The sequence below is a fragment of the Numida meleagris genome, chromosome 2 (assembly GCF_002078875.1).
Source record: "Numida meleagris isolate 19003 breed g44 Domestic line chromosome 2, NumMel1.0, whole genome shotgun sequence".
NCBI classification, from domain to species: Eukaryota; Metazoa; Chordata; class Aves; order Galliformes; family Numididae; genus Numida; species Numida meleagris.
In genome coordinates, this window is record NC_034410.1 from 114,029,861 (window position 1) to 114,055,023 (window position 25,163).

At 37.4% G+C, this 25,163-nt stretch overlaps 1 protein-coding gene across 2 annotated transcripts in view; it reads right to left on the minus strand.

The window, feature by feature from the left end:
• The window catches only part of ARFGEF1 (ADP ribosylation factor guanine nucleotide exchange factor 1), an 89,598-nt gene that overhangs the window by 16,464 nt on the left and 47,971 nt on the right, over positions 1-25,163 (minus strand). For both annotated transcript variants that reach the window (XM_021388590.1, XM_021388591.1), the window contains 17 exons: positions 22,734-22,968; positions 19,883-19,982; positions 19,623-19,762; positions 19,387-19,495; positions 18,341-18,542; positions 17,048-17,159; positions 15,609-15,814; positions 15,383-15,467; positions 13,363-13,534; positions 12,330-12,481; positions 9,125-9,253; positions 5,992-6,150; positions 5,463-5,613; positions 2,285-2,375; positions 1,054-1,094; positions 777-946; positions 24-175 (listed from right to left, as the gene is read on the minus strand). In XM_021388590.1, coding sequence (XP_021244265.1) covers positions 24-175; positions 777-946; positions 1,054-1,094; positions 2,285-2,375; positions 5,463-5,613; positions 5,992-6,150; positions 9,125-9,253; positions 12,330-12,481; positions 13,363-13,534; positions 15,383-15,467; positions 15,609-15,814; positions 17,048-17,159; positions 18,341-18,542; positions 19,387-19,495; positions 19,623-19,762; positions 19,883-19,982; positions 22,734-22,968 — 2,406 coding nt within the window. The remainder of the gene's footprint in view (positions 1-23; positions 176-776; positions 947-1,053; positions 1,095-2,284; positions 2,376-5,462; positions 5,614-5,991; positions 6,151-9,124; positions 9,254-12,329; positions 12,482-13,362; positions 13,535-15,382; positions 15,468-15,608; positions 15,815-17,047; positions 17,160-18,340; positions 18,543-19,386; positions 19,496-19,622; positions 19,763-19,882; positions 19,983-22,733; positions 22,969-25,163) is intronic.

Genomic DNA, 25,163 nt, shown 5'->3' on the forward strand with positions numbered 1-25,163 from the left:
CTGAGTTAAGTGTATGTCATTACCTGTTTCTCTTCATTATATGTTCAAACGGTCTTAAGAAGTCCTTCTGAAATCGGAAATTAGCAAGCTCTCCTTTTTCTAAGAACTTCATTGATAACTGTCTTAATGAGTCTACTGCAAAAATGGCTACATCTTCATTGGGATTGCAGCCAACCTGACAACACAGGGTAGAAATTAAAGTAAGTTGGGATCAGAATTCCTATGGATTCAGCCCGAGTTGCCTTTACATTTGATCATGGAAAACTGAGCAGTACTGCAAAATTAACACAATTAAACAGTAGCCAATTCCATAAACCACAATTGTTAATGTAATTCATTCATTCCTAACCAATTCCAACCATCTTCTACATTATACATCCTAGCATTTAAACTTTCTCAAAAGAAACAAGCTGTGTATGGTAACTTCCACAAGCTGTATTCAAAAGGCATAAATCTTCACTTGAAAACAGATGTGAGCAGAAAACAGCCCCCTGTCTATCCCAAGCTTCATGAAACACCCAAGCACATAGAACACGTAACTAAAAAGAAGCTAGTTCAAGACTCAGATCAAGATAAATAATATGTGCTCCTGCTTTTGCTTTTATAACACTATGCACCTCGGCTTTACAAATTTTTCAAGCTTTACATATTTTGTCATTTTAAACTACTTATAAAGACAGAAAATCGGTATAATTCAGATGAGAACATGGTTCCAGCAAATCTCTAAATAAAATTTGCATCAATAAAGCAAGCAGCATAATGATTAACAGAGATACCTTATTAAAATGATCTCCAATAACTTCCCAGATTCTAGACCACTGTAGCCTTATCCGACCCATGTTGTAGTAAGAGATCTCCACTATCTTTTGCAGGCTGAACATTCGAGGGTGAGTAGCAGACAGCAGTTCATCCATGGATACAGCACAAAGCCAACGAACAAAATCCACTGTTAAATGACCACAGGTATTAAAATACACCATTGTTCCAAGGTTCATCACAAAGATGCTTCGTAGGTTACAGGGAAATAAATTAAAAAAGAAATATAAAACCTACCAATAGCATTTCCATCCAATCTTGTAGATCCTGTAAATATTCTGTAAAGTAAAGTTTAAGACTTTATTACAATGTCTTAAAAAAGTATCTATTAACCATGAACTCAAGCCTTTATATCCCGTGTAATGTTATTTATTCAATATTAAAAACTGTGGAAAAAGACTGAGCTGTGAAAATAGAAGTAGAAATATTTCAGTTTCTTCTAATATTTAAAGATTACTCCACACAATACACAGAGACAGGTGAGTGAGCACTGTTTCTAATACTATCTGCTCACTGACAGTGACAGATGAATAACATCAGTAGCTTTATGAACTACGCAGGCCTGCTTCACATGGAGAAGGCAGCCTTCTCCAGAGTGCAGGATTCCTACTTGCCATGACAAATAGATACTTGAAACACTTTTCATTATGAAGTCTGGAGAAACACTGCAAACCTAAAGAGCTATTACGTGTTTGACATTAAGCCCCTCCAGGTAGCTCAATGTGGTTTTACTGCAAGGCAACTTTCACGGAACTGACATCGATCTTGCTGCTATACTCAATCACAGAAAGTCTGTAAGCCTTCAGAACACCGCTTTGTTCTGGGACCGTCAATTTTGACAAGCATTTAGAAAATTATACTTTCTGATTTCTTATACGCTGAGATAGATAGATCCATTAAGACCTCAGTCAGATCTGCACTGTCAGATATAAACAAGGAATTTTGATGATAGGTACTAGGTCTTATCAAACCTACTTAATATAAATATGATTCATAGAAGGGAAGACTGGAATAACACTGTTGATGATGACAGAGAACACCTATACGCCCTGGAGAAAAGCATGAAATGGATAACCACATTTAGGAGAAAAGGGGTTTGTCTACCAATAATGCTCCCTGTACAGAGGCAAAATAAGATCTGCCATTTGCTACTACGTCTAGCAAATCAAAATTCACCAGACAGTACAGCAGTCTCTGTTCTGCAAATCCCCAGTAACAATTTGACATCAGTAAAAAAGACTTTCTGGCTGGTCTTTATTCCTTCTTGCAAAAAAAAAAAAAGATCTGCTCTTTTTAAGGAAAGAAGCGCAAAACCCCAAAGCACCTTTATATGGTCATATCTATTGTAGTGCTTTCCATGGTAAACCTATGGTAAATTAATAACTTCCTGTTATCACACTACTGAATTCAAATATTATTGAAAAAGAAAAGGAGCCCTGAGATGGCAAGAATAAATTTAATACAGTACCTGTCTACGGCAACGACAACACTCTGGGAGCTGGTTTCACCAATGGATTCTTGAATACTTGCTATCTGCTTCCAATCCACGTTTCCTCCCACTAGAGTAAACAAGACGTGAAAGTGGATGACAGATAACACAGAAAGGGCAGGAAGAAAGAGGAAGAGAAGTCATGTCACTACAGTGTAATTATTTTTAATTCACAATAAGTATATTATTACTTTCCCATGCAAGAGTGGGCATCTCAGTGAACTGCTGCATAATTCTCCTGTCGCAATTCTCTAGATTCTCTATCCAGACATAAGTTCATTAGTCACATAAAACAGTCCACATTTTGAACTTTTATACGAGAGAATACATTCAAAAGCACAAGAACCACCTTTTTCTTTCCATCTTTAAATGGATCTTTGGTAATTCTGCTACTGAAAAGAAACAAACTAGAACAGAGAATACTGCACAAGGTGAACTTTTCCCACTCTATTAGCAGCAAGTAAGTAAATCCATCCTGACAGTTTTCTTTTTAATCATTCATACAGAACTCCCATCAAAACTCCATCTCACAGGTACATCTCAAGTACAGTGAGGAAAAAAGAAACAACTTTGGAAGCTAGAAACTGTAAACAACACCTGGAAAAGCTCATATTAAAATGCTAACTTCAGTGAGTATGTTTCTGAAGTTTCCTGTAACTTTTAAGCTCCCTGATATCAGAAAAAAAAAAAAAAAACAACAGTCTTGCAATCAACACTGAGTAATTCTACCTACACTATACGCAAGCTTTTTTCTCTTAAACAGCCTATCAGAAAGATAAGGGAGAACAGAAGGTTCAAAGAGCCGTGATTTCATTTCATTTTCAGCTTTGCAGTGATAGAAAAGTTTCTACATTTCAGGTCGCCTCCCAACAGCCTGCCACTTCGTCTTGCTGTGCTCCGCAGCTGGAGGAGGCTGGCAATGACGGCCATCAGATCCAGCTAAATAGGGCCATTTGAAGGATTTTTCTAGGACTTTTTTGGAGTAACTTTTCTGTAGGCACACACATACAGGACCTTATACTAGTATTTCAGCAACTTGTAATACTGTTGGATTTGATCAAAACTTTTATTTTAATCATAGCGACCAATTGGCTTGAATATAGGTAACGTGTCAGCTGAGAAACACATTGCTCTGTGTGAGGTGATCTGGGAGAGGTATTTCAAAGTCAAACAATCCTAACCAATTCTGCCAGTTTACATGAAAACTTGTTATTTCCGTAGGATTTACGATCAATGCTGTAAAGCCTCCACAGGCAGCTCATTTTTTTTTTTTTAATATGCATTTCTATTCCAACATCTATGAGATCTTTTACAAGGAAACATACAGTCACTCATGTAATTTTGCTTTATGAAAGATTAATTCCTTAAATTCACATTGTCCAAGGAGGATTTTCAGTTACCTAAAAGCTACACTTTGGCTACAACTTATTCACAGCAGCGACTTTTGTCTTGCAACTTTACAAAGAGATGAGGCAAGCTGAACTTCCCAGTTCAAACTCCAAGTTTTACCTCCACTCCTATGAAGGAAAGAAAAGAATGGACAGCTGTTCCTTTACTTTTACAACACAAGTGCCTGTGATGCTGTGAATTCTCAAGTAAAAGACAAAAGGTTCATAACAGAAAGAGTGATGAAGACATTGAGAAGTAGGCGCTGCAAGAGTACACAGCTGAATCTCTCTTCCTGTGGTAATTGAGCCTTCTGTTCTGCACACCTCTACTTCAGCAGTAAGAGTGAACGCTGCTGCATCAGTGCACCAGATTTTGCAAGTAGGTTTGAAAGACGAGGCTTACTTGACGTCACACTGCAACTTCACTAACTGAACAATTGCTGGGCTGTAAAATGCATGGCTATATACATGGGCATGTACCCTCTGGGTTCTTCATAGGAATACAGTTTTATGGATAGATGGCTAGAAAGCTCTATTTCCAAAACTCAACACAGAAAAAAAAATATCTGCAATACAATTTGTGAAGAAGAGTGAAAAAAACTGAGGTCAAGAAAGGGGCCCTGTCAGAACACAGTCACTTAGTGTACAAAAAATAAATTCCAGCGAGTTAAACATTTTCCAATAAGATTAAAATTATACTATTAAGAGAAAATAGTTAAATTTCCATATGTGCACAGAAACAAGCATTCCAGAAATTCAACTTGGGCAGAAACGTTTTTATGCATTTGGGCACAGATTATGCTCCTTAGAAATGTAGCTGACAGAAGGAAAAAAAAATGTTTATGAGCTGGATCTACACCAATGACTGCAAATATGATTTAGAGACACCTGACCACAGTTTACATTCTTGAGCTATTAGGACTTAAAATTTTTAAGGGCCTGACACTTCAATGTAGAAATATTCTCAGTACTTGGAAAAAGCAAAGTTGGATAGGTCATCAGGGAACAATAAAGTGCAAGATGAACAACATGATGTGCAAGGGGAAGCACAGTGTATGAGATGCTGGCAGATGCAGTGATTTCCAAGGATAAGGTTTCCCTTCAGTCAATCCTGGCAAGATGGTGCCGGCAAAGGCAGAGCACAATGGAAAGAGAAGGACTGACTGCAGAGTAAGAGCTGCAGGAGGAAGACACAAAGCCAGATAACGAGGATGAGCTGAGGGCTAAAGTCAGGGTAACTAGTAAAACTATCGTTACTACTCTGAAAAAACACTGCATAAAAGATAAAGCTTAAGGGAATGCAAAAGTTTTGTTTGGCTGTAGATGAAGTCACTCACAAAGCAGGAGATACCTAGCAACATCTTGAAACTGAAAATTTCTAACAGTGAAATGGAGTTACACTGCCTCGATATTTCCATACCCTACACCTTTACCCATACACTGTAAAATATTTAGTGTGCTAACTCTGGATTATTATTAAATCTGGTCATACTATCAGCAATACATTCTTACTTGGTCAGCTATATTTTATGAGAAATAAAGTGTAATTTCCTTACGTTTCCCACTTTCTCATCCCAGAGATAACAGTTCATAGAACAAAATAAATATTCCAGAGATGCCTACTCAAAGCGTAAGATACACACGTAGACACCGTTTCAGAAGGACTACTTCATGGTCACATCTCTGAACCTGACAGTCACCAATAATGAAAGCAAGCTGCAAACTAACATGCGCCTGCACACGAAATACTTGGTGTCTACATTACTTACCCAGTCCTAACCCCACAAATTCGTCAGGCGCCTGATCTTTCGTTCCTGTAAAAGAACCTTCCCTGCCACGCACTGTCCCTGAGATGTAACGAGGTTTTACTCCAGTTCCTATTAGCTGTGCCAGCTCAAGTTGACTGATGCATTTCAGAATCTAGTACAGAGAGCAGACAAGTTGTTTAGCAACAAAAAGTAGTTTAACACAGTAAAAACATAAACCTGAAGGCAGACGTTTATAAATTAATCTTTTTGTCCCCATGTGTTCAAGGTCAGGCAAGTATTCTTGTTCTTCAATAAAAAATGACAAGTAACTTGAATATTACAACATTAGTCTCTTGCAATTTTTTTCCTGAACTGGACATGTTTTGCTACTTCAGTTGGCTGCAGAATAAGCAATTCTATGTAATGTATATGTGAAAGTATATATGTGACATTTTTCTATAGAATGTTGTACTTATGCACAATCAAGCACACAAATCCATTCAAACTCAGTAAGCATTCTTACAGTTCAAGAACAAATTAACTTTGGTACCTCATGCCAGGAATTTCCTAAATAGTTTCCATCTGTATGAGCCACTGTGATGAGAGTTTTAATTGTGTCAATATTCTTCTGCTTCATTTCAGTAATACCAGAACTCACTGTAAGTAATGTAAATCTTGCCAATGCTTGGACGTAGGCATCTCTTTCAAGCTACAAAGGAGAGAAAAAAGATTTGCTTTGTTTTTTCTCAGTTTCCTGTTTTTAGTATGATCTGTAATTTTAGCAGCTACACCATTTACCTTTCTCTTCTTCAAACTGAATTTATGATGCATTTTACAGAACAAAAATCTCTCCAACTCTTCTGCAGTAAGCTATAGCATAAAGTTAGGATCCCTCTACTCAGGAGCATGAAGTATAATGTGTGACAGCACAGGACACATAGGACACAAAGGTCACTAGCTTTCTAAGTTTGTTTGTTACAGGGACTTTTTTTTTCCCCCTGGAAACAGGAAGCTGTTTCAGAAGAAACACAGCCTCTTAACTAAGCTTTTAGTATTCTTTTGTTGCACCTGGACCTTTTCTCAAAATGCTGCCTTGGCGGATTCTCTCAACTTTTACAATTTTTTTTGCAGTAGAGTCTAAATAACTTATCTATAAAGCATCTGTTTGCCAATTCCACAGAATTGCTCAAAAAATATTTGATTTAATCTACACACTTGGACACCTCAAAAGCATGCGAGATGACTGTTACAGCTGGGCAAACAGCAGCAGACCTATAATCTATGCAGATGAAATCCATCAACAAGGCACAAAAGGGAGCATTCCACACACAGGTATCTGATTTTTAAGTACTGGGTGCTGTAAGCCCCAAAGGAAAGACCTCAGATCTCATATGAACCCACCACAAATCTAGAAAGGGGATTACAGCTGAGTTTACAAGCAGATTTTACTTTCCCATCATGTAAGATCCGTAGAACATGTTTTACAGAGCACAAAAACCACAACAGAGGGCAACAATACAAGGGCTGAATTCTCCCAGAGTCATCCAGCCGTCCCGTTCAGCCCCAGCTACTAAAGCAGAGCATGCTGGTAAAGGCACAGCAAATGAAGTACAAGCGTGAAAGTGGAAGTTGTATGGTAGTAAGTGAATAAGTTTTAGAATCTACAAACTACGTACCTTCTGAAAAAGATGTATTTTTATTTCTACCTTCCCTCTCTGTTCCATACATATACCCCTTCCCCTTCTGATCCTTTTTCTAAGGCATCAAATTAAGAGAGAAAAACTAAGCCATTCATCTATCAAACAGAAATTAACAGATGACATCAGTGAACTGCATGTATCCTTTATGTGCACATCTTGTCCCAGCCGCTTAAGGAAAAAGCCAGAATGTGACAGGTTGAGGTTAACAGTATAAATAATGAAAACAGAACCTTTAAAGAGGCTTAACTGTGGTCAGAGGTGAGCATGCACAGCTTAACTCTATTGTGCGCTTACACAATTAAAACTAAGAGTCTGGCTCCGTTCATTGCCTTTCTGGGCATGTAAAGTAATGGCTAACTGCTATAAGACTCTGATCTTTATGTTTATTCGATGAAACAAGGAAGCCACCAGCACCAGTTAAGGGCATGAGAAAAATGTGCTTCCAACAGTAAAGATCCTTAAGTGAGCAGAAGCACAGATCTGCCAAGCTCCTTCAAGCCACCACAACCTTCTGGCACCTGAAGTCAGACAATGTTTGCACCTCATCAGGACCTTGTGTAAAGGAATCGCGTCATGTACCGGAGTCATCAACAAACCAGAATTCCCATAGAAAACTAGGAAGGAACATCAATTCTGAATTGAAATAAACAGAAAACATTAAATTTCAGCAAATGAGTAGTGTTTCCTTTGAAACACCTCTAGTTTGTACCCAAACAACGGAAAGGTGCAACTGTTTCTGGTATGTTCTTGGAACGCTGGGATCTTAAAGCAGACGTGTCCTTGCCCTCCCCAATAAGGACAGACCAGCACAGGACAGAGGGCGAATCTTTGCAGCTGCTGAAACCAATATGCGCACCAGCAGTTCCACGTTTGCAATTTAGAAACAAAAATAACAGGAAAGTGAATTTCACTGCATAGCTGTAGGCTTCAAGGAAGGCTTTGTTTATCAAATTCACATTTGTTCAGGACAAAAAATAAAAAAAAATGAAGTGAAAAGACAGGGAGGAAACCTATATGATCTAAAACTGTTTTTTAGGTAGCTGTATGAGAACTCCCAATGTGCCTTACCACGTTAGTTCTAAAAAGTTAACTGATTTGTTGTATCAGAGTGAAAGAATAATTTAAGAGAAGTGTTCAGTATCCTATCACATTTCAACAGTTTGTATTTAAGTTAGTTTTACATGGATTTTTGGGGGGAGGAGCTTGGAGGGGGTTGTTGTTTTTGTTTTTAATTGAAAACAAGAAATAATACATGAATTTGGATTACGCCTGTCTTCATTTATCCCTACAGAGGGCCTATGGTACACTAGCCTTTCATTTATTATGTTAACTACCTATGATTTTAAAATGAAAAGCAAAAACTAAAACCAACCAACCAAAACCAAACCTCACGTTTAATCAGAATTACTACTCTCTAGAGACAAAAAGCCTGGAACTCTTGGCACTGCACTTAAAGCAAAATACATTTTTGTGCGTTATGTCAGGAAAAACATTTCCACTGTCATTAAGGTTAAAAGAATATCCAATTATTAAAGTCTCAGATTAGTATTATGTCTCTGTATTTGAGAACAGTATTTCAAACTCAGTTCACAGAAATATTATTTTACTTATGAAACAGCCCAGAAAGCCTTATTTTACATAACATCGCCTACAGGAAAAGAAAGCTGAAAAAAAAGTACTTTGACAGAAAAGCACTTGTGGGGAAACAAAAATGCAGTACATCAGCATGACAGCATTTACCACAAAACAACAGGAAAGACCTTACTTTATTTAAAAGACGCCCAGTCAATTGTAACAGAAAGATTTCTGTTGGAACAAACCCTGAAAGATCAGCTGGTGTAAGGTTGTAGTATATGCAGAAGTGAGCAGCCTCTAGGATCTACAGTGTATAGCTTCAGCAACAAGAGCTTTTAGAACAATCCTAACACTATGCTGGTACTTGAAGTATTGTCTCAACCTTAATTTTAACGTTTATTATTTTACCTGTATGTTGAAAATGCAAGCGATCCTGATAGCACATCGTATACCCTCCAAACAAAGAGATGCAACTTCTGTATCATCACAGTCCTGTAGACCCACACTGAACGCAGCTAGGAAAGGTGTCCATGCCAACTGGAACATAGGCAAAATGAAAGCTGCATTATGAACTGCTAGTACTTAAAAAGAATAAATGTTACATTTTCAACACCTTGCTGAAGCTTAAATTCAGTCCTTGACTTGTAAATAGCTGAAGTTGCCTTCTGCCAAAAGAGAACAGTTATAGGAGACACCAGAGAAAGAACGGAAGTAATACAGTCAGGCATTCCCCTGCAGAACCACTCTGTCACAGCAAGAAACAAAAAAAGACAACTTAAGATAGTTAAAAAAAAACAACAACCTATCTCCAAAGTTACATCAATTAGATGCCTATTACAGTTTTGGTGTTCCCTGGATAACCTTTATCTGTGCTACACAAATGTGCCACAGAACATGGAATAAAGGTAGAGCTAATAATTATGGCAAGAGCAGGTATGTTCAACTCTGCAGTGTATAAAGTGTTCCACTGCAAAGAAAGCTATGTCCTTCAGTAAGTCACCTTTGTCCTGGTTAAAAAAAAAAGTTAAAAAAAAAAGTAATACATAAGGCAATATATTTTATTAATTCAGCTAAAATTACTTTAAGACAGTAAAAGGCTGTATATAAGCCCACATTTTCCTCATGCCTTGTGTGGGATTGCGAGTATACTACGCTCGGCTAGAAATTATGGCAGGAGAATGTGACTAAAGTCCCCTCTCCAACAAGCAGGAAAAGGGATCAGAAGATGCAAAGGATTCTGCCAGAACTACAGGCTGTTATGAAGAGGAAACCACAGGGTATCAAGGATAATTTTAGAAATAATTACCCCAAGTCACCCCAGATGCAAGACAGAATCAATGGCCACAGCAGGCAGCAAGAGACTTCACACAATTTCAAGCGAAAGTGATTCATCACAGAGTTTTAGATTCATTTGAGCTAGTAATTCCAAAACCACTACCTTGATAAACTGCTTAAAACTTGCGCACATCAAAACATACTCCTGGGAGACTGTTAAAAAACTCAGATGAACTACTTGATCCAGGACTTAATTCCCTACTGCACGCTGCAGAGGTGTGGTATTACTTTTTTTCTTTTTTCCTCACTTCTTTTCATTTCAATTTTCATTCCTAATGCAACCAAAACCAATGTGAAATACTGCAAAACTGAAACACTTTCCTGTTAGGAACCACCTAGAGGTCATTATGTTATGCTTTATAAGTAGATTTATGCTGTTATTTATAACAGACTTTTGTCATAAAAGGTGAAAATCCATCCCTTAAAATATACAGAGATACTTTCTAATAATACTTTCTAATACCTTTCACTCAGAGGGTGGTGACGCACTGGAACAGGTTGCCCAAGGAGGTTGTGGATGCCCCATCCCTGGAGGCATTCAAGGCCAGGCTGGACGTGGCTCTGGGCAGCCTGGTCTAGCAGTTGGCAACCCTGCACACAGCAGGGGGGTTGAAACTTGATGATCTTTGAGGTCCTTTTCAACCCAGGCCATCCTATGATTCTATGACACATTCAATTTTGGAGTGCTTAGATGGTTGCATAAAGTGTATTTCTGTTTTGGTTTAACCATTTGGCACACCTACCTATATAGATGTGATAAGCTTTACTGTATCACCAGTGGGTGAAGGAGATACCTAGAAATCTATAACATTTGCTGAAATCTAAATTATAAAGTCTGAATAAACCACAGGAGATTAAGTATTCATAACTTCTTAATCTCTTACGTTTGGCAAGACAGTTCTCTCTTCGACATACATACAGCACTATCATCAGTTCTTTAATTAGCTTATGACAACAAGAAAATTTCTCTCATTAACTTCACAGAAGACGTTCAGGGTGTTACCCAGATGGTTTATATTTTGCCCTTTGAAAAAAACAGGGACTGTACAAACAAACTTCTCAGATACCAAAGGCTAGGGATGTCAGATCAATAGGGTTGGTAACACAAATGGGAAACAAAAAATCTATGATTTTGTAACATGCCTGTATGCAAGTTATTTCATTTCAGCCTTTAAGAAGACAGTGGAGAGAAATGACATCCAGTACATCTCTGCTAAGTGATCTCTGAAACTAGATCTTAAGCAAGGGCTTCACTCAGCATTATTCTGTATGGAGTAATGACCTACTTACCAATTATTAATAGTGGCGATAAACAACTTAGAATTTTGCCTCACAGAGAGTTTCACAGCTACAACCTCATTCCCTCTCTAGCCAGGGCCTAAAGCTCAATTTGTCCTCATAGCACACTGCATCATGGAACTATTTCTTTCTTTTCAGGGTAGTCTTCTGAGAATTTAACTCCCTGGAGCAGATCATGAAGGGGTCATATGAGCACCTGGCACAAGGGCAGCAAATGAGGGCACATGGAAAGAGCACAACAATCTCTTTCAGCGTCAGTTTACCAAAATGAATTAGTGGCCAAAGATTATATCCACAAGCATTCTGAGACACAATAAGCTATCAAGCACATTTTGTAACTACAAAACTGAGTCACTAGTATGGGAAAATGCATTTGGGTTGCAGATAACTTTGCACCTACACAATGGTAAGGACAGCTGTTTAGAATAATACGAGTTTTAAAAGCAAACAAATAAAAACCATCCAAGTTTAATACAGGCCTAGCTACTTGCTCCCAAACTAGACAACCACCTAAGACTCTCTGAAATACTCATTTGAAAAAGAAAACATTAGTTAGAAGTTTATTCTGATAATTGCTCTTCCTAAATGTGAAGTAATCACTCTCAGGAGCATCAGGAAGGACTCAAATAATGGACTGGGATTAGCCTGAGAATGCTTGGACTACATTTCCATACATGAAACATAAACTCCATTATTTGAAGTTTTTAACTACTCTTTACACTTCTGTTTCTCTTAACACTCCTCCTAATTTCTCCGTTGTATCGAGGCACACAAAATCCTCAAATCCCAGTGTAAATGAAACCGCAGTGGAAGAGCTCAAAGTTCATTCTTCCCTGTTACATGTTAAATAAACTTACAAAATAATCAAAACGCAGCAGACACATACCTTTAGTATTTTCACCAAATCCTGTCAGTCAGCTTTTTGTATGAAGAAGAAACTCTGTGATATTTGCCTTAAATATCTAAAAATGTAGCTTACCTTAAACATGGGTCTCACATGCTCCAGGTGCGTTGCACTGGTAAATGGTGCCTGAACATGGCTCACGGCCTCCATAAGAGCTTTAGCTGTCTTAGCCATCTGTTCCATTTCCAGATTATACAGGAGCCTTCTCTGCTTTTCACTGGCAACACCTGTAAACATATTTTTTCTTCTTTTTACATTCGTACATCTATAGCAGTAGAGTCTTCGGGAGTAACAGAATTTTAGGAATTTTCCATCAAGTTCCATACTTGAATTTGGGTGGTTCTTTTGTATTGTCGTTATTTTCTCAAATTACCATATCAGCAAAGTAGAATATTGACATAATTTAACTTAAGGCAAGTTTGTGTGAAATTGGATGGGTGCTTTTTCCAGATGCAAATTTCCTGCAAGCAATCTGTTCAGAAGACTAACCTAGGACTTCTGCTTAAAAGTATACAAATTTGGCTACATTGGGAATAAAACAACAGTCTCTCTTAATAGCTTCTGTCTAACAACTAGAATGAGTAACTTCTGAATTTTCACACTGTGGAAACCACAAAAAAGTCTGTCTGCTATTAGAGGGAGGAAGAGATCATTTGAAAAGCATAGTCAGCTTCGGCCCTGTAAATAAAACAATGCAAGATTCTTGAAGAAGCCTGCTTATTTGCATAAAAAAACCACCCACCACAATGCTTAGCCCAAAAGCAGAAGGTACTACTACTGCGTTTGTTCTGCACCATGCCTATTGACAACACTCCTATTTCATGAAGCCGTCATATTTATCTCCCTCTGTTGCTGGTCAACAGCAAAACCCATATTCAGCATACTCAATGCCCTAAAAGCCAAAAATTCAGCAGCATGGAGAAGTGAAAATAAACAGCTGCATTTAACAGACATTTGAAGGTAGCAACATGCATTTATGTGAAGTAAAAGAATTTGACGTGAATGATGTAAGTCTATTACTGAGTTACGTAAATCATGCTGATTTCACTTAAAGTAGGAGATACGGTTACATGACACTGAAGAGCCAGTGCTAACTGCAATTACTTACTTTGCTTACTGGATTTTGTAGGTATTGTTAATTCTTTTGTTTCTTTCATTGAAATCTTCTTTCCAGCTATTTCATTGTAGATAGCAGACAAATATTCTTCAGGGAGATCTTTACTGTCATTGATACCTCTATTCATTTTAATATATTGTTCTTTTGTCATTTTATTCTTAACCTGAAAATCAGAAAGAATCTTTTAATATGAATAAAGGGCATGTTCACAGAAGTTAGAATACTGCCTAAAAGCAGATGGACAGATAAGAAGTTACCATGAACCTGCTGATTCAAAAGAAATTAAGTATCCAACACATGCAAGACTTCACTATCAAATCTACATCATCCCCCATGGACAAGTGGGCATTACAACACTGATAGACATTCAAGTAGGATCTGCAGATATGTTAGCCATACTTTACCAAAAAACACACTTTTTTCATACAGACTAGACTATTTGTTCTAAATATAATCCCAGAATTCATTACTTTTTGCACATTTTTTTTAATAATGATGGCTAATTACTAAAGTTTTGAATATTATGCACTGCAGAAGTGAGCTGTATTTACTGAGATAAGGCTGTATCATAACTGTCTGAAATTAGGAGTGCTAAAATCAGTGGGAAATTACACAAGTTCTGTCTGAGGTGGTAGGTTAGATTACGACTTTCAGCATTATATCCAATGCATGGTAGGGAAATGGTTCCTTACAGAAAGGGTTAGCCAAAACAACTTAAAAATCTTCATATCCATGGAAAAAGAATAGTGTTTTTTAAAAGGTCCACAAACTTAAGCTACCATATGTTTTACATGCATACCTAGCATCCTTATCCCTAAATTGGAGAGATAGGAAGGGTAGACCATTCAGTGGATAAGCAACTGGCTGGAAAGTTGCAACCAGAGGGTTACGGTCAGTGGCTATATGTCCAGGTGGAGGGCTGGTAATGAGTGGTGTCCCCTGTGGGTCTATCTTAGGTCTGGTACACTTTAACATCTTTAGCAATGACATAGATGATGGGATTCAGCGCACTCTCAGCAAGTTTGTTGATGACATCAAGCTGAGTGGGGCAGTTAATACAGCAGAAGGAAGGGATGTCATCCAGAGGGACCGTGGTAAACTCAAAAGGTGGGCCCCCTGTGAACCTAATGAGGTTCAACAAAGCCAAGTGCAAGGTTCGGCACTTGTGTCAAGGTAATCCCAGATACGTATACAACCTGGGAGAAGAACTCCTTGAGAGCAGCCCTGCTGAGAAGGACTTCAGGGTCCTGGTTGATGAAAAACTTAACATGAGCCAGCAGCACGCACTCACAGCCCATAAGGCCAATGGTATCCTGGGTTCCATCAGAAAAGGAGTGACCAGCAGGGCGAGGGAGGCGACTGTCCTCCTCTATTCTGCCCTCACGAGGCCCCAGCTGCATCCAAATCTGGGCCCCCCAACACAGAAAAGATGTGGAGCTTTTGGAGGGGGTCCAGAGGAGGGCCATGAAGATGATCCACGAGTGGAACACCTCTCCTATGAAGACAAGCTGAAGGAGCTGGGCTTGTTCTGTCTGGAAGAAAGAAGGCTGTGGGAAGAACTCATTGTGGCCTTCCCATATTTAAAGGGAGATTATAAACAGGAGAGAAATCAACTTTTTACACAGGTATACAGTGATAGGACAAGGGGGAATGGTTTTAAACTGAAAGAAGGGAGATTTAAATTAGACATCAGGGGGAAGGCTTTTACTGAGAGAGTGCTGAGGTGCTGGAACAGGTTTCCTGGAGAAGCTGTGGATGTTCCGTCCCCGGAGGTGTTTAAGGCCAGACTGGATGGGACTCTGGGCAATCTGATCTAGTATTTGATCTAGTGGCTGGCAACTCTGCCTGTGGCAGGGGAGTTGGAACTTGATGCATCTCTGAGGTCTCCTCTAACTGAAGCCATTTTATGATTCTGTGATTAAACTGAACGTTTAGATTTTACAACTACATTGTCAAAAAGGCTGAAAGTTAGATGTCTGCAGATGATACAAGTATTTCCCTAGCAACATACCTGTGGACTATGAAGATCTGTTGTCAGCATGATAATTGAGTAAGCCAAGACATACGCAGTGTCTGCACTAGCAAAAAGAGTTTGCCTGAGTTGAGAAAGAAGAAAAATAACATCAAGTTACTATAAGTTTACTTATTATTAAGTATTAATAACTACATAATGACTTATTAATAAGTTTACTTATTATTCAGCTTTCCAAAGTTCAGGAGATAAAAGTAGGACTTACCCTTGGTTACATTCTAAATATCTAGCAGCAAATTTCTCCATTAGCCGATCAATCTTCTGAGCCTCTCCTGGAAGACGAAATCCCTCTAGAAACAGACGAAGAGCTGAAACAAAATCCTTTCCTGAGAAGTCGTGTTGGTCTACATATGCATACATGACTTCTTTGTTGAATTTATCATTGTCTCCCAGGAACTCCCCAACCTGAGTCTAAAATAAGAACAGAAAAACACAAACTAGTACATTTATATTGAGGGTGAGGAGAGGGAGGTAGGCAGAATAAGAACATACTCATACTGCCCATACATTTCACAAAAAGAAAAGCCTGAATGTAGCTCAGACACATACTGCTGGTTCTCCTCTACTCTCTAAAGCAAAGCGTTTTGCCTAGATATTCTAACACTCCCTTACATGCTCTACATGCCTGCTTCTCTACTTCTCTGATTTGACTCATATACCATTTTGTTCTATTAGACAAAGACCACATTTCCAAAAGACAGTATTACCAGGGACTGTTCATTTCTCTGCTCTTTATAGCTAGGAAACTTATTGTAAGAATGAAAAGTTTACTAACATAAACTTGCTTCCCACTACAGTACAGACTTCAAATGCCTAAGAGCCATGTCCAAATGTATGTTGGTCATGCTCAAATACATCCCCCTGATGACTGTCAGCGTCACTATCAGTGCTACTTTGGATTCAGAGAAAGGTGTCTGTGAAAAACACTTTGCATTCAGATAAAGATGCCTGTATTTGTAAACTGAGGTTAACAATTTTTGATGGCTGATTCTAAATTCCAGTACTGAAATTTTTCACTGAAGCCAGAGCTACAATCATGGGTATATGCACATCTTTCCTAAGGAGATAACTGGGTGGCTACTAAGCACAATGGTGCTGACTGCTGTTTAAGCAAGCTGTGTCTTTCATGACAATACCAAAGTAAGATATTCCCATTTTTTTCTGCCAGATATGGCTGGACAATCCCAAGTTCAGCAACAGCTCCTAGCAGTAAATCATATCAAACACAGCATCTAGATTAAATAACTTTCCACTGGGAGGCAGCAAATGTGCTTTTCACGTTGGCAGTGCCACATTATTTTTAAGTTGTCTATAAAGCGCAGTTAATTCTTACAGTCCCTTTCTGGACTCAATAAATACAGTTAACTAAAACAAATACAGTCCTAGGAACACTAACAAGTCTTGAGTCAGCTCAAGTAGGTCAGTCTTCTTACACCCCACTGAACTGCAGGATGCTTATAGGACAGAGTACAGCTCTCCTTCATACTGTATTACTAATTCCATGACTTCCCATATTTTGAAAGACAGAAGTTTCCTTCTCCATTGCACAAGCACATTATACACTTTAAAACACTCATGTGACTGGCAACTGATACCAAAACATGAGCGTAACCAAAAAGAAACATCAGGAAAACAGTTTCTTACTGAATCTAATCTCTCCTCTTGATGCAAGAACTGTGCAATATCTTCAGGGGTAATGCCAAGCATTCCTTGTTCTTGCAGGTACTGAATCCCCCTCTTTGGCTTCTTATTGAATCTGTACAATAAAGATCAGGATGGAATGAGAGTTAACTCTCTTACCTATGCACAAAACCATACCTGCTTCAACAAAGAAGATTAAATAATTTTGGATGAGCGATCAAAGATCTGTACATAAGAATTTTTCCTTTATGAAACTATGTATCAGAAAGGATTAAATTATTCCTGATTATTCCCTTCATCACCTGATGATTTTTTACTCCTGTGAATGGCTGCCTCTTCTTCTTTCCTATGTAAATGCCCTTATGGGATCCAAGCAAGTCCCACTAAGCAGAACTAAAAACTATGGTTTATTCTGATTTTCAGTTTCTGCTCTTCTCTGATCTAACAAAAACAAACTAGAATTCCATGTCTATTGCACATTCCAGAACTGTATATGCATGTACACATATAAATATATACATAAATATATGTATAAATAAAATGCACATTTTGAAGAGTTATCTCCAGGAAGAAAAACAAACACCCCACACAAATCAGCAAATTCTTGATCTGGAAAGGAATAATAACGCTTTGTTGCTCTTCATTTTTGTCTCTGCGAACCACTCTAGATATCCATGAGTTGCCTATAAGAATGGAAATGCACTAGACAAGGAACCAAATGACAGAAAGGAACTGAAACACTGAAGGACTAAGGCACGTTTTTTCAGGGTCTGAATACTACACTACAGAGAACTTCTAGCTTTGTTTAAAGTGACCTCAGTGAGGAGGTGAGGTGACAAGTCTGAAATCACATGGAAGATTCATGTCAGAATCCACTGAGCAGTGATATTATCCTAGTTCAAATTATGAAAAATTAATGAATTAGGAGGAAACTATCTGCACTTCCACCAGTAGTGCGTACAGCAAATTAGGTACTATTTAACCGACCACAAGAGTTCAATGCTCTTTATATCCCAATTTAAAATATTATTTTTAGACAAGCAGGTCTGGAGAAGAAAGAACAAACATTCAGAGTACTCATCTTCTAGCTGTGAGGAATTAGGTTAACACAAAACACTGTTGACAGGCTCCAAAGGGGACACCATTCAGCACTCTTTCACCAGAGGAAGTGCTGTTACATCCAGAGTTTTTTTCCTAACACAAGATGAGTATCTATGAGGAGAAGGAAGAAAAACCCAGGAATCTTCATAGTTCCAAAAGAATCCACCCTCCCATGGGTGATAAAAGGGCACTCACAAGTCAATTCCTTGTTCTATTATTTCCTTTTGTTGCTTTAGGACCTCAAACTGCTCTGGGTTGTCAGTGCCAGACATCTGTGTGCTGTAACTGCCAATGCCTGATGAAGCAGTAGAATCCAAGGAATTTAAGCTTCCATATCTGTTAATTGTCTCAGGGTGTTTGGTTTCATTGCTCTCCTGTTCTGTAGGTTTTTCTTGGCCTATAAATTGAAAGGATTACATATACAGAAAATACATACAATACATTCAAGTGAAAAGAAACTGGAATAGAGTCAAAATAATTCTTCAAATACTTTTTCAAATTCTCTCTAAAGGCTTCTAAAAGTTAATATAGTTATCATCAATGATCTATTTATTTTCCTATGAATACTCTGGTTTTATTTTGGTTGGGAAAATAACCTAAAAATCACTACAGTGCATCACGTAGGATTCTTTCAGTGTATAATGTATTTGGCATTTAAATTACAACCATAATCTGTAGTACTTAGGAAAAAACAAGAACAACTTAGAAACTTAAAAGTTTCTGATATAGAGCGCCTAGTGCTAACCACCTCTAATCTTCAGCTTCTACTCTGTTATTTCATCTACCAAACTTAAGCCCTTAACATAATAATTCTGGTATAACCTTAGTAGTTTCCATCTCAGGTCAGACTGAAACAAGAATAAAGCAAGTAATGATTCAGTTACGTCACAATTTACAGCAATGGAAATTCAATAGCTACATATTAATAAATGAAAAATCGCTCTCCGCCCAGGTTGCTCGAATAGTAATTTAATCAATATGAAATTAAAGGCATTTCAAAGTACGTTTTATAGTCTCTTTTAAAGTTAGAAATATGTGAAATAACAGGATTTAGTAATTTTCAGTGCAGCAGCATTGGAGGAATTCCTACAATTAAGACAAACAAATCATACAAATGACACTAATCCATGCACGAGTTTTTACCAATCTGGAAACCAGAAATATCAAAATTCTGGAGAAATGCACTTAATTCCAGTGGCATCTCTTTACTAAAACCAAAAGAAAGATGTCTCATGTCTTACCAAGTGTTGTCTGAGAATTGGGATTTACATACTGATCCTTACTCCACTCCACCATGCATTTCAAGATCGATACTAAGCACTCCAATCCTTTCTTTCTCAAGCTTAATTCCTAGAAAAAAAAAATCAAAAGAAATACACTAGAACATGGAACAAAGAGTTTATTCTTAACTTATCATTTCAAGAAAGATGAACTTTCATGAGGTTTGGCAGATTTTTTTATTTTTAATTTTTTTTACCTGAACATTGGACATGCCGAGTTCTTGGCTGCCTCTTCCTTGAGCAATCTTTGATAGGTCATTAACCAGCCTTTCAAATATATTTGCTGCATTTAAATCACAATCATAGTTCACGTAGATGTCCACTACACTCTGGGCATCTATAAACAAAGTGACATTGTCAAACCTGGAACAAAGACTACATCATTCAGTGAAAGGCAAGTACAGTTTTGGTTTTCAGCATAAAAATGTAAAAACTAGAACCAAGTAGACCTTAGTACCTGCACATATCCGTGTCAGCGTTTGTATAACCATCCACTTATGATCAAATGAGCTAGTAGAAGTTTCCAATATATACAGGAAAATTTCTTTGAAGAAAACCTAATATTTCGGGAAGAGGGAAAAAAATCCATTACATGCAGTGTAATGAAATTTAATGGCCAATATTCCAATACACAATTCTGAAAGCACATAGATAATAGGAAAGAAGCATTCTAGAAAAACAGGAGAAAGTAAAATAAAGAAAAGGGGAAAGGTAGAAATACAGTTTTTGTTTCTTATGCTCAAATTAGGACTTCAAATCAATACTTACATACTTCTGGACAGCTAAAAACTTGTTTTATATTCTGATCACTCAAAATCAGAAGAACCAAGAATGTTGCGAAATACTGAATTTAGCCTAGCAAGAAATCTAAGATACTTCTAGAGTTCAAAATCATTTGAGATTTGGAAAGAGATATTACCCACCACAAATGATTATCTCTACAAGATGATGATATGGCACGGATGTAAAGAATGGCAAATTATGTCAATTTAAAATATCAGTATCATTAGAAGGGAAACATGATACAGAAAGATCACTCTACAGCAGCATCAAACTATTGGAAGAAGAGTACTGGTCGGACAGCATAAAAAAAATGCGCTACGCCCATTAACAGGAAGTTCATCTTCTACAATAGACATTAATTTTCCCTGAAATTACTTCAGTGCAGATGCTTTTGCTCAGAACTGTGACCATTTAACCCCCTCTCAATTGCATCCTCACCACATGCATTAGTACTATAACCTGAATATTTCAACTGTGTATGCTTAGCAGGGTACAGCAGGCTTTTTCTCACTTCTTCTTCCATTTTTTAGAGAGATTCCATGCTAGTCATCAGCTAGAGTTAAGAACAAGGCTAATTTCACTTTAACTCACATACTTCAGGGAAAAAAAAAACAATAACATTGATTTCCAAGCAACTCTGACGGTATTTCCACAAGCAAAATGCACAAAAAAAAAAAAAAACCCAAACCATTTTGTTGACCTCTTTAGATTAAAACATGCACACAGCACAACCTCAATTACACTCTTAATAAGGATCCCTATGAAATGTAAGAGGTTCAACTCGTAACAAACAGATCAAAGTCTACTGTAAGTGGAACATAATTTTAAGCATTTAAAAACACTCCGAGTAATGTGGTTTTATTGACAACTTTATGGAACCCAAACAGAGAAAGACAATTTTAACATATGTCTTGCTATGAGCAATTCTTACTTTTGGGGAGGAGAGCAGGGGTGTAAAAAAAATCACTGATGAAGCAGTGATAAACATCTCAAGTATAAAAACATTTCAAGCTACAAGAGAAATTAGCTGCACAGCCTGCATACTTTGAAGACACTTCAGATCTCTATGCCTCTTATGTGGACTTTTTGCTTCTAATACCAGCTTTGGACAAGTGTATTGCATGATGAACAATTTCTCAAAGTTGTACTGATGACATAGCTTTAAATAGTTAAAAATAGTACCGAGCACTATGTCACTTTTGGCCAATCACGTTATAGAGCTGAGTCTTTATCTCTAGCATATAAAAAAATTAAACTGGAAAAGAGCAATTTTTTTCATTTGGTCAACTGGTAATAGAAAAAAGTGCTAGCTTATTCACAGTTGCCGAAAGATGGTGATGGTTAAGCACAGGCAAGTGACACTTGAAATTCTTTGATACCAAAGACCAGATTTGAATGAAAACCACCAAGCAAAAAAAGCAGGGGGAAGGGAAAGTATGCCAGAATTAGCCATACATTACTGCAAATACATCCGGTGACCCATTTAGGAATACAGTTACAACAGAATTCAGATAAGACCTAGTATTTAACTGTCAGAGGACAGTTAGTGGAAAATTTAAGTCAAAAGACCAAGGGAGGGTCACTTTTAACAGAATCTGAAATTACTCTTTAAAATATCCCAAGAATATCTTGAACAGATGATGAACATTGCCTCAATCCCAAAATCTATAGATTTTACATACTGTAAATCAGAGCATATGGCTCTCCTTACAGCTCCAAGACAAAAACTGAATGTGAAGATATCTACTTGTCTACCCACATCTTTTGAATAACCTTTAGGATCAGTAGCTGCAAGAAAATTCTTTACTCAAAAATCAGGGAAAATAATAAGTTTATTGAAACTGTACTTTGTAATAGATAGGTATTTAGCAGTATCAAGCATGGCAAAACTAGGTTCTTCCTCTAAAGCTTTCAGGAGACATCAACTCAAACAACGACATCCACAGATGAAGAAATCCCTGAATTCAAGATCTTCATAACTAGATTATTATCTACATTTCTCAACATCTTTTCACAAACTTGACTTCCACACTTATGAGACAGTCTGTAAATCAAGGCATGTTTTGCACAGTAAAATGTATTAGTTTATGTAAATGTCTACTTTTAAGTGATGAAATGGCTTACTTCTTTTTCGAGATTTCATTTTATGTTCAAGTTAAAATATGATGGTAATTTTTTAAGTAGCCCTCCTTAGAAAAGCTTTCCCATCATTTTCCACTTAATCAGTCAACTTGACACTGCCTGAAGTGTCACTTTTGATTTTACAAAGCAACTCTTAATTAATTTGCAAGTATCTCAAAGTAAATGCTGTTATTTTACTCAAATGCAGTTTCAAAGATATTTCACCAATTGCCACTGGCTGAGAAAGAGCTTCTGTGCATGGACGGATCTGGAACGTCTTGCACAAAAGCTGGAACTCAGGAAGAAACATGAATTTCTCTAAGCACCACCAAGCTACGTATAAATATAGACAGAAGCAGACTTAGCCCACCACACCTTTTAAATTAGGAAGTCACATAACGTACCTCTATCTGCATCTTCAGATGAGTCTTAAAGTTCGAGAGAAGGGTAAGAAATATGGAAAGTGAAAGTTCAAAAACTTCTGGAACTGATGAGACTCCATTTTTTGAAAGTGCAACACAAAGATACTGCTTAATAGCATTAATAAACATCTCATTTGTCCTGAAGACAGGTCCTGCATTTTGTAGAATGGACAGAAGCAACTGCAATGAAAGAATCTTTGATCGCAGTTCATGAGATCTGGAATAAAACAAAACAGTAGATCAGCCCAATAATGTACATGAAACAAACAAATCTGAAACAATCTGTTTCCTTCCATTACTACTGAGCCACTCTCCTACAGCACAGCACATCTAATAACAGTGACAACAGCAGGCAATGCTATCTTTTCTAAGTCAGAGGATGCAGTACTTATTTTTCTGCATTTAATGGCGCTTTGAAAATCTCATCTGAAAGATCCATTCCATCAACAGAATCCTGACTACCAAAAGCTGAAAAGTGACTTCAGGAATTCATTCTCCCCTATTTCCACCAGCATGGAAAGAAAGGTAAGGACCATAATGAAAACTGCCTGACCTACTGCTTCCCAATGCATCTGTTTCCTCTAAATATGTTATTTTATGCTATTTATCAGTCACTAACCCCATCCCACTCCAAGTGCAGCTAAAATACATAATTTGCCTATTTTAAGTGTGGCATTAGCAAAATCGAGCAACTGTAGCGTTGCCAAGAGTTCCACATTAAGAACATGCTTCATACAGACTGAAATAAGCTGGAATTCATGTCAGATGAAAGATACTACTTATGCTAAATTAAAAAAAAAAATCAAAGAAGTGGAAAAGAAGGAAACCTGTACGTATGAAAATATAACACAATTTAAATAGCATTCAGGGTGAAAGTGTTCTTTCCTCAGACTCCCAAAACTTCTTCCCACTTCTGATGATCTCAAAAAAAGACTATAGCTATTCTGAAGAATGAGTACAGGTACAAATGGTTTTCCCCAGAAGACAAATCCAAATCCACAGTCTTCACTGAACTACCACCCACTGACAGAGAACAGTTATGAAATGTGAGGCACAATAATATTTTCATATAATGCAAGTCAGATAGGGAAAAGATCTCTTTCAGGTAACATGTCACATACACAATGCTTGGATATCTGTTCTGCAGAAATACAAGCTTTAATGAAAATAGTCTAACTCAAACTCATAATGAATATGTTACAAATAAACTCAGCTGATCCAGCGTTTTGCCAAATAAAGGGTACTGGAAAAACAAAAACTTAAAATTCCTAAGATATAATCCCAAGCTCAGTCTTCTTGGCTGATGACACTTTAGAGAAGCAAAACATAGCCAGTTAAAATAAATGAGAAACCTGATTCTCCTGTTCCTCCTAACAACCCCAGAGTCAAAGTAAAAACCCTAGAACAATTCAATAAAATGCCTCACCCCTGGCACTGCACAACTGCAAGGAACCTAATATAACACTCTTCTGTGATGCAAAAGGCTTTGTTTTTGCATGACATCAATAGTACAGTTGGCACATGACCACACCGTGCTTTGCAATGAATTGTAAAAATTTAAATATAAAGAGAATTTCAAATGTAAATTAAGTGTTACATATTGACTAATTCCAGGAGGTGTGAACTCATAATCCAAGTCCTCATTTGTGGACTTTACCAATTCTGCGAGAATGTGTAAACTCCCTTAATTTAAAAAAGTTTAAGGTCTGAAATCTAATAAATAAGCCTTCAGGACATTTTTGTCCCATCTTTTTTTCTTCTAGGGGAAAAGGAGACAATAAGTTGCAAAGAATACAATCTTGATCTCAACTTGTGATTTTAAGCTAAAGCTCCATGCCCAGTTTGCCAAAATTTTAAAACATTTTCATTAACTCTTCACAGCTAATTTCTCTGGAAAGTGATTTTTAGAGAGGTGGATATATTTACTTATTAAATGTCACAGACATCCTTTCTTCCCTCTTCTGATTACAGCATGTATGTAATAATTCTAAAAGCCATCAATAACTCAGAACCAGAGATAAATTCTAAACACTTCTCCAAAGTCAGAACATCTTTGAATGTCTGTGCAGATAGTTCCTGTTGTTCCAAATGCCAATTTGTTCTAGATGAAGAGCCTAATCAGCTCTACACCAAACATCAAGGATTTCATTCTGATGAGATGTGCTAAGTATCTTAATAGCTACTACTGCCCTTCCAGAGTAAGTTAATCCTTAAAGCTTTTGGTAAATTAATACATCCTTAGATCCAGAGTACCAACTAGAACTACAAGATTTTCATGGCATTTCCTGGAAGACAAATTCTCATGAAGAGCGAGGACAAACCTCATGCCCCAATCTTCACCTCTGAATATCTCTGACTTTCCATAGTGCCTCAGAAGATAACAGTTTGAAAAAGGTTCTAGACTAACCCTTC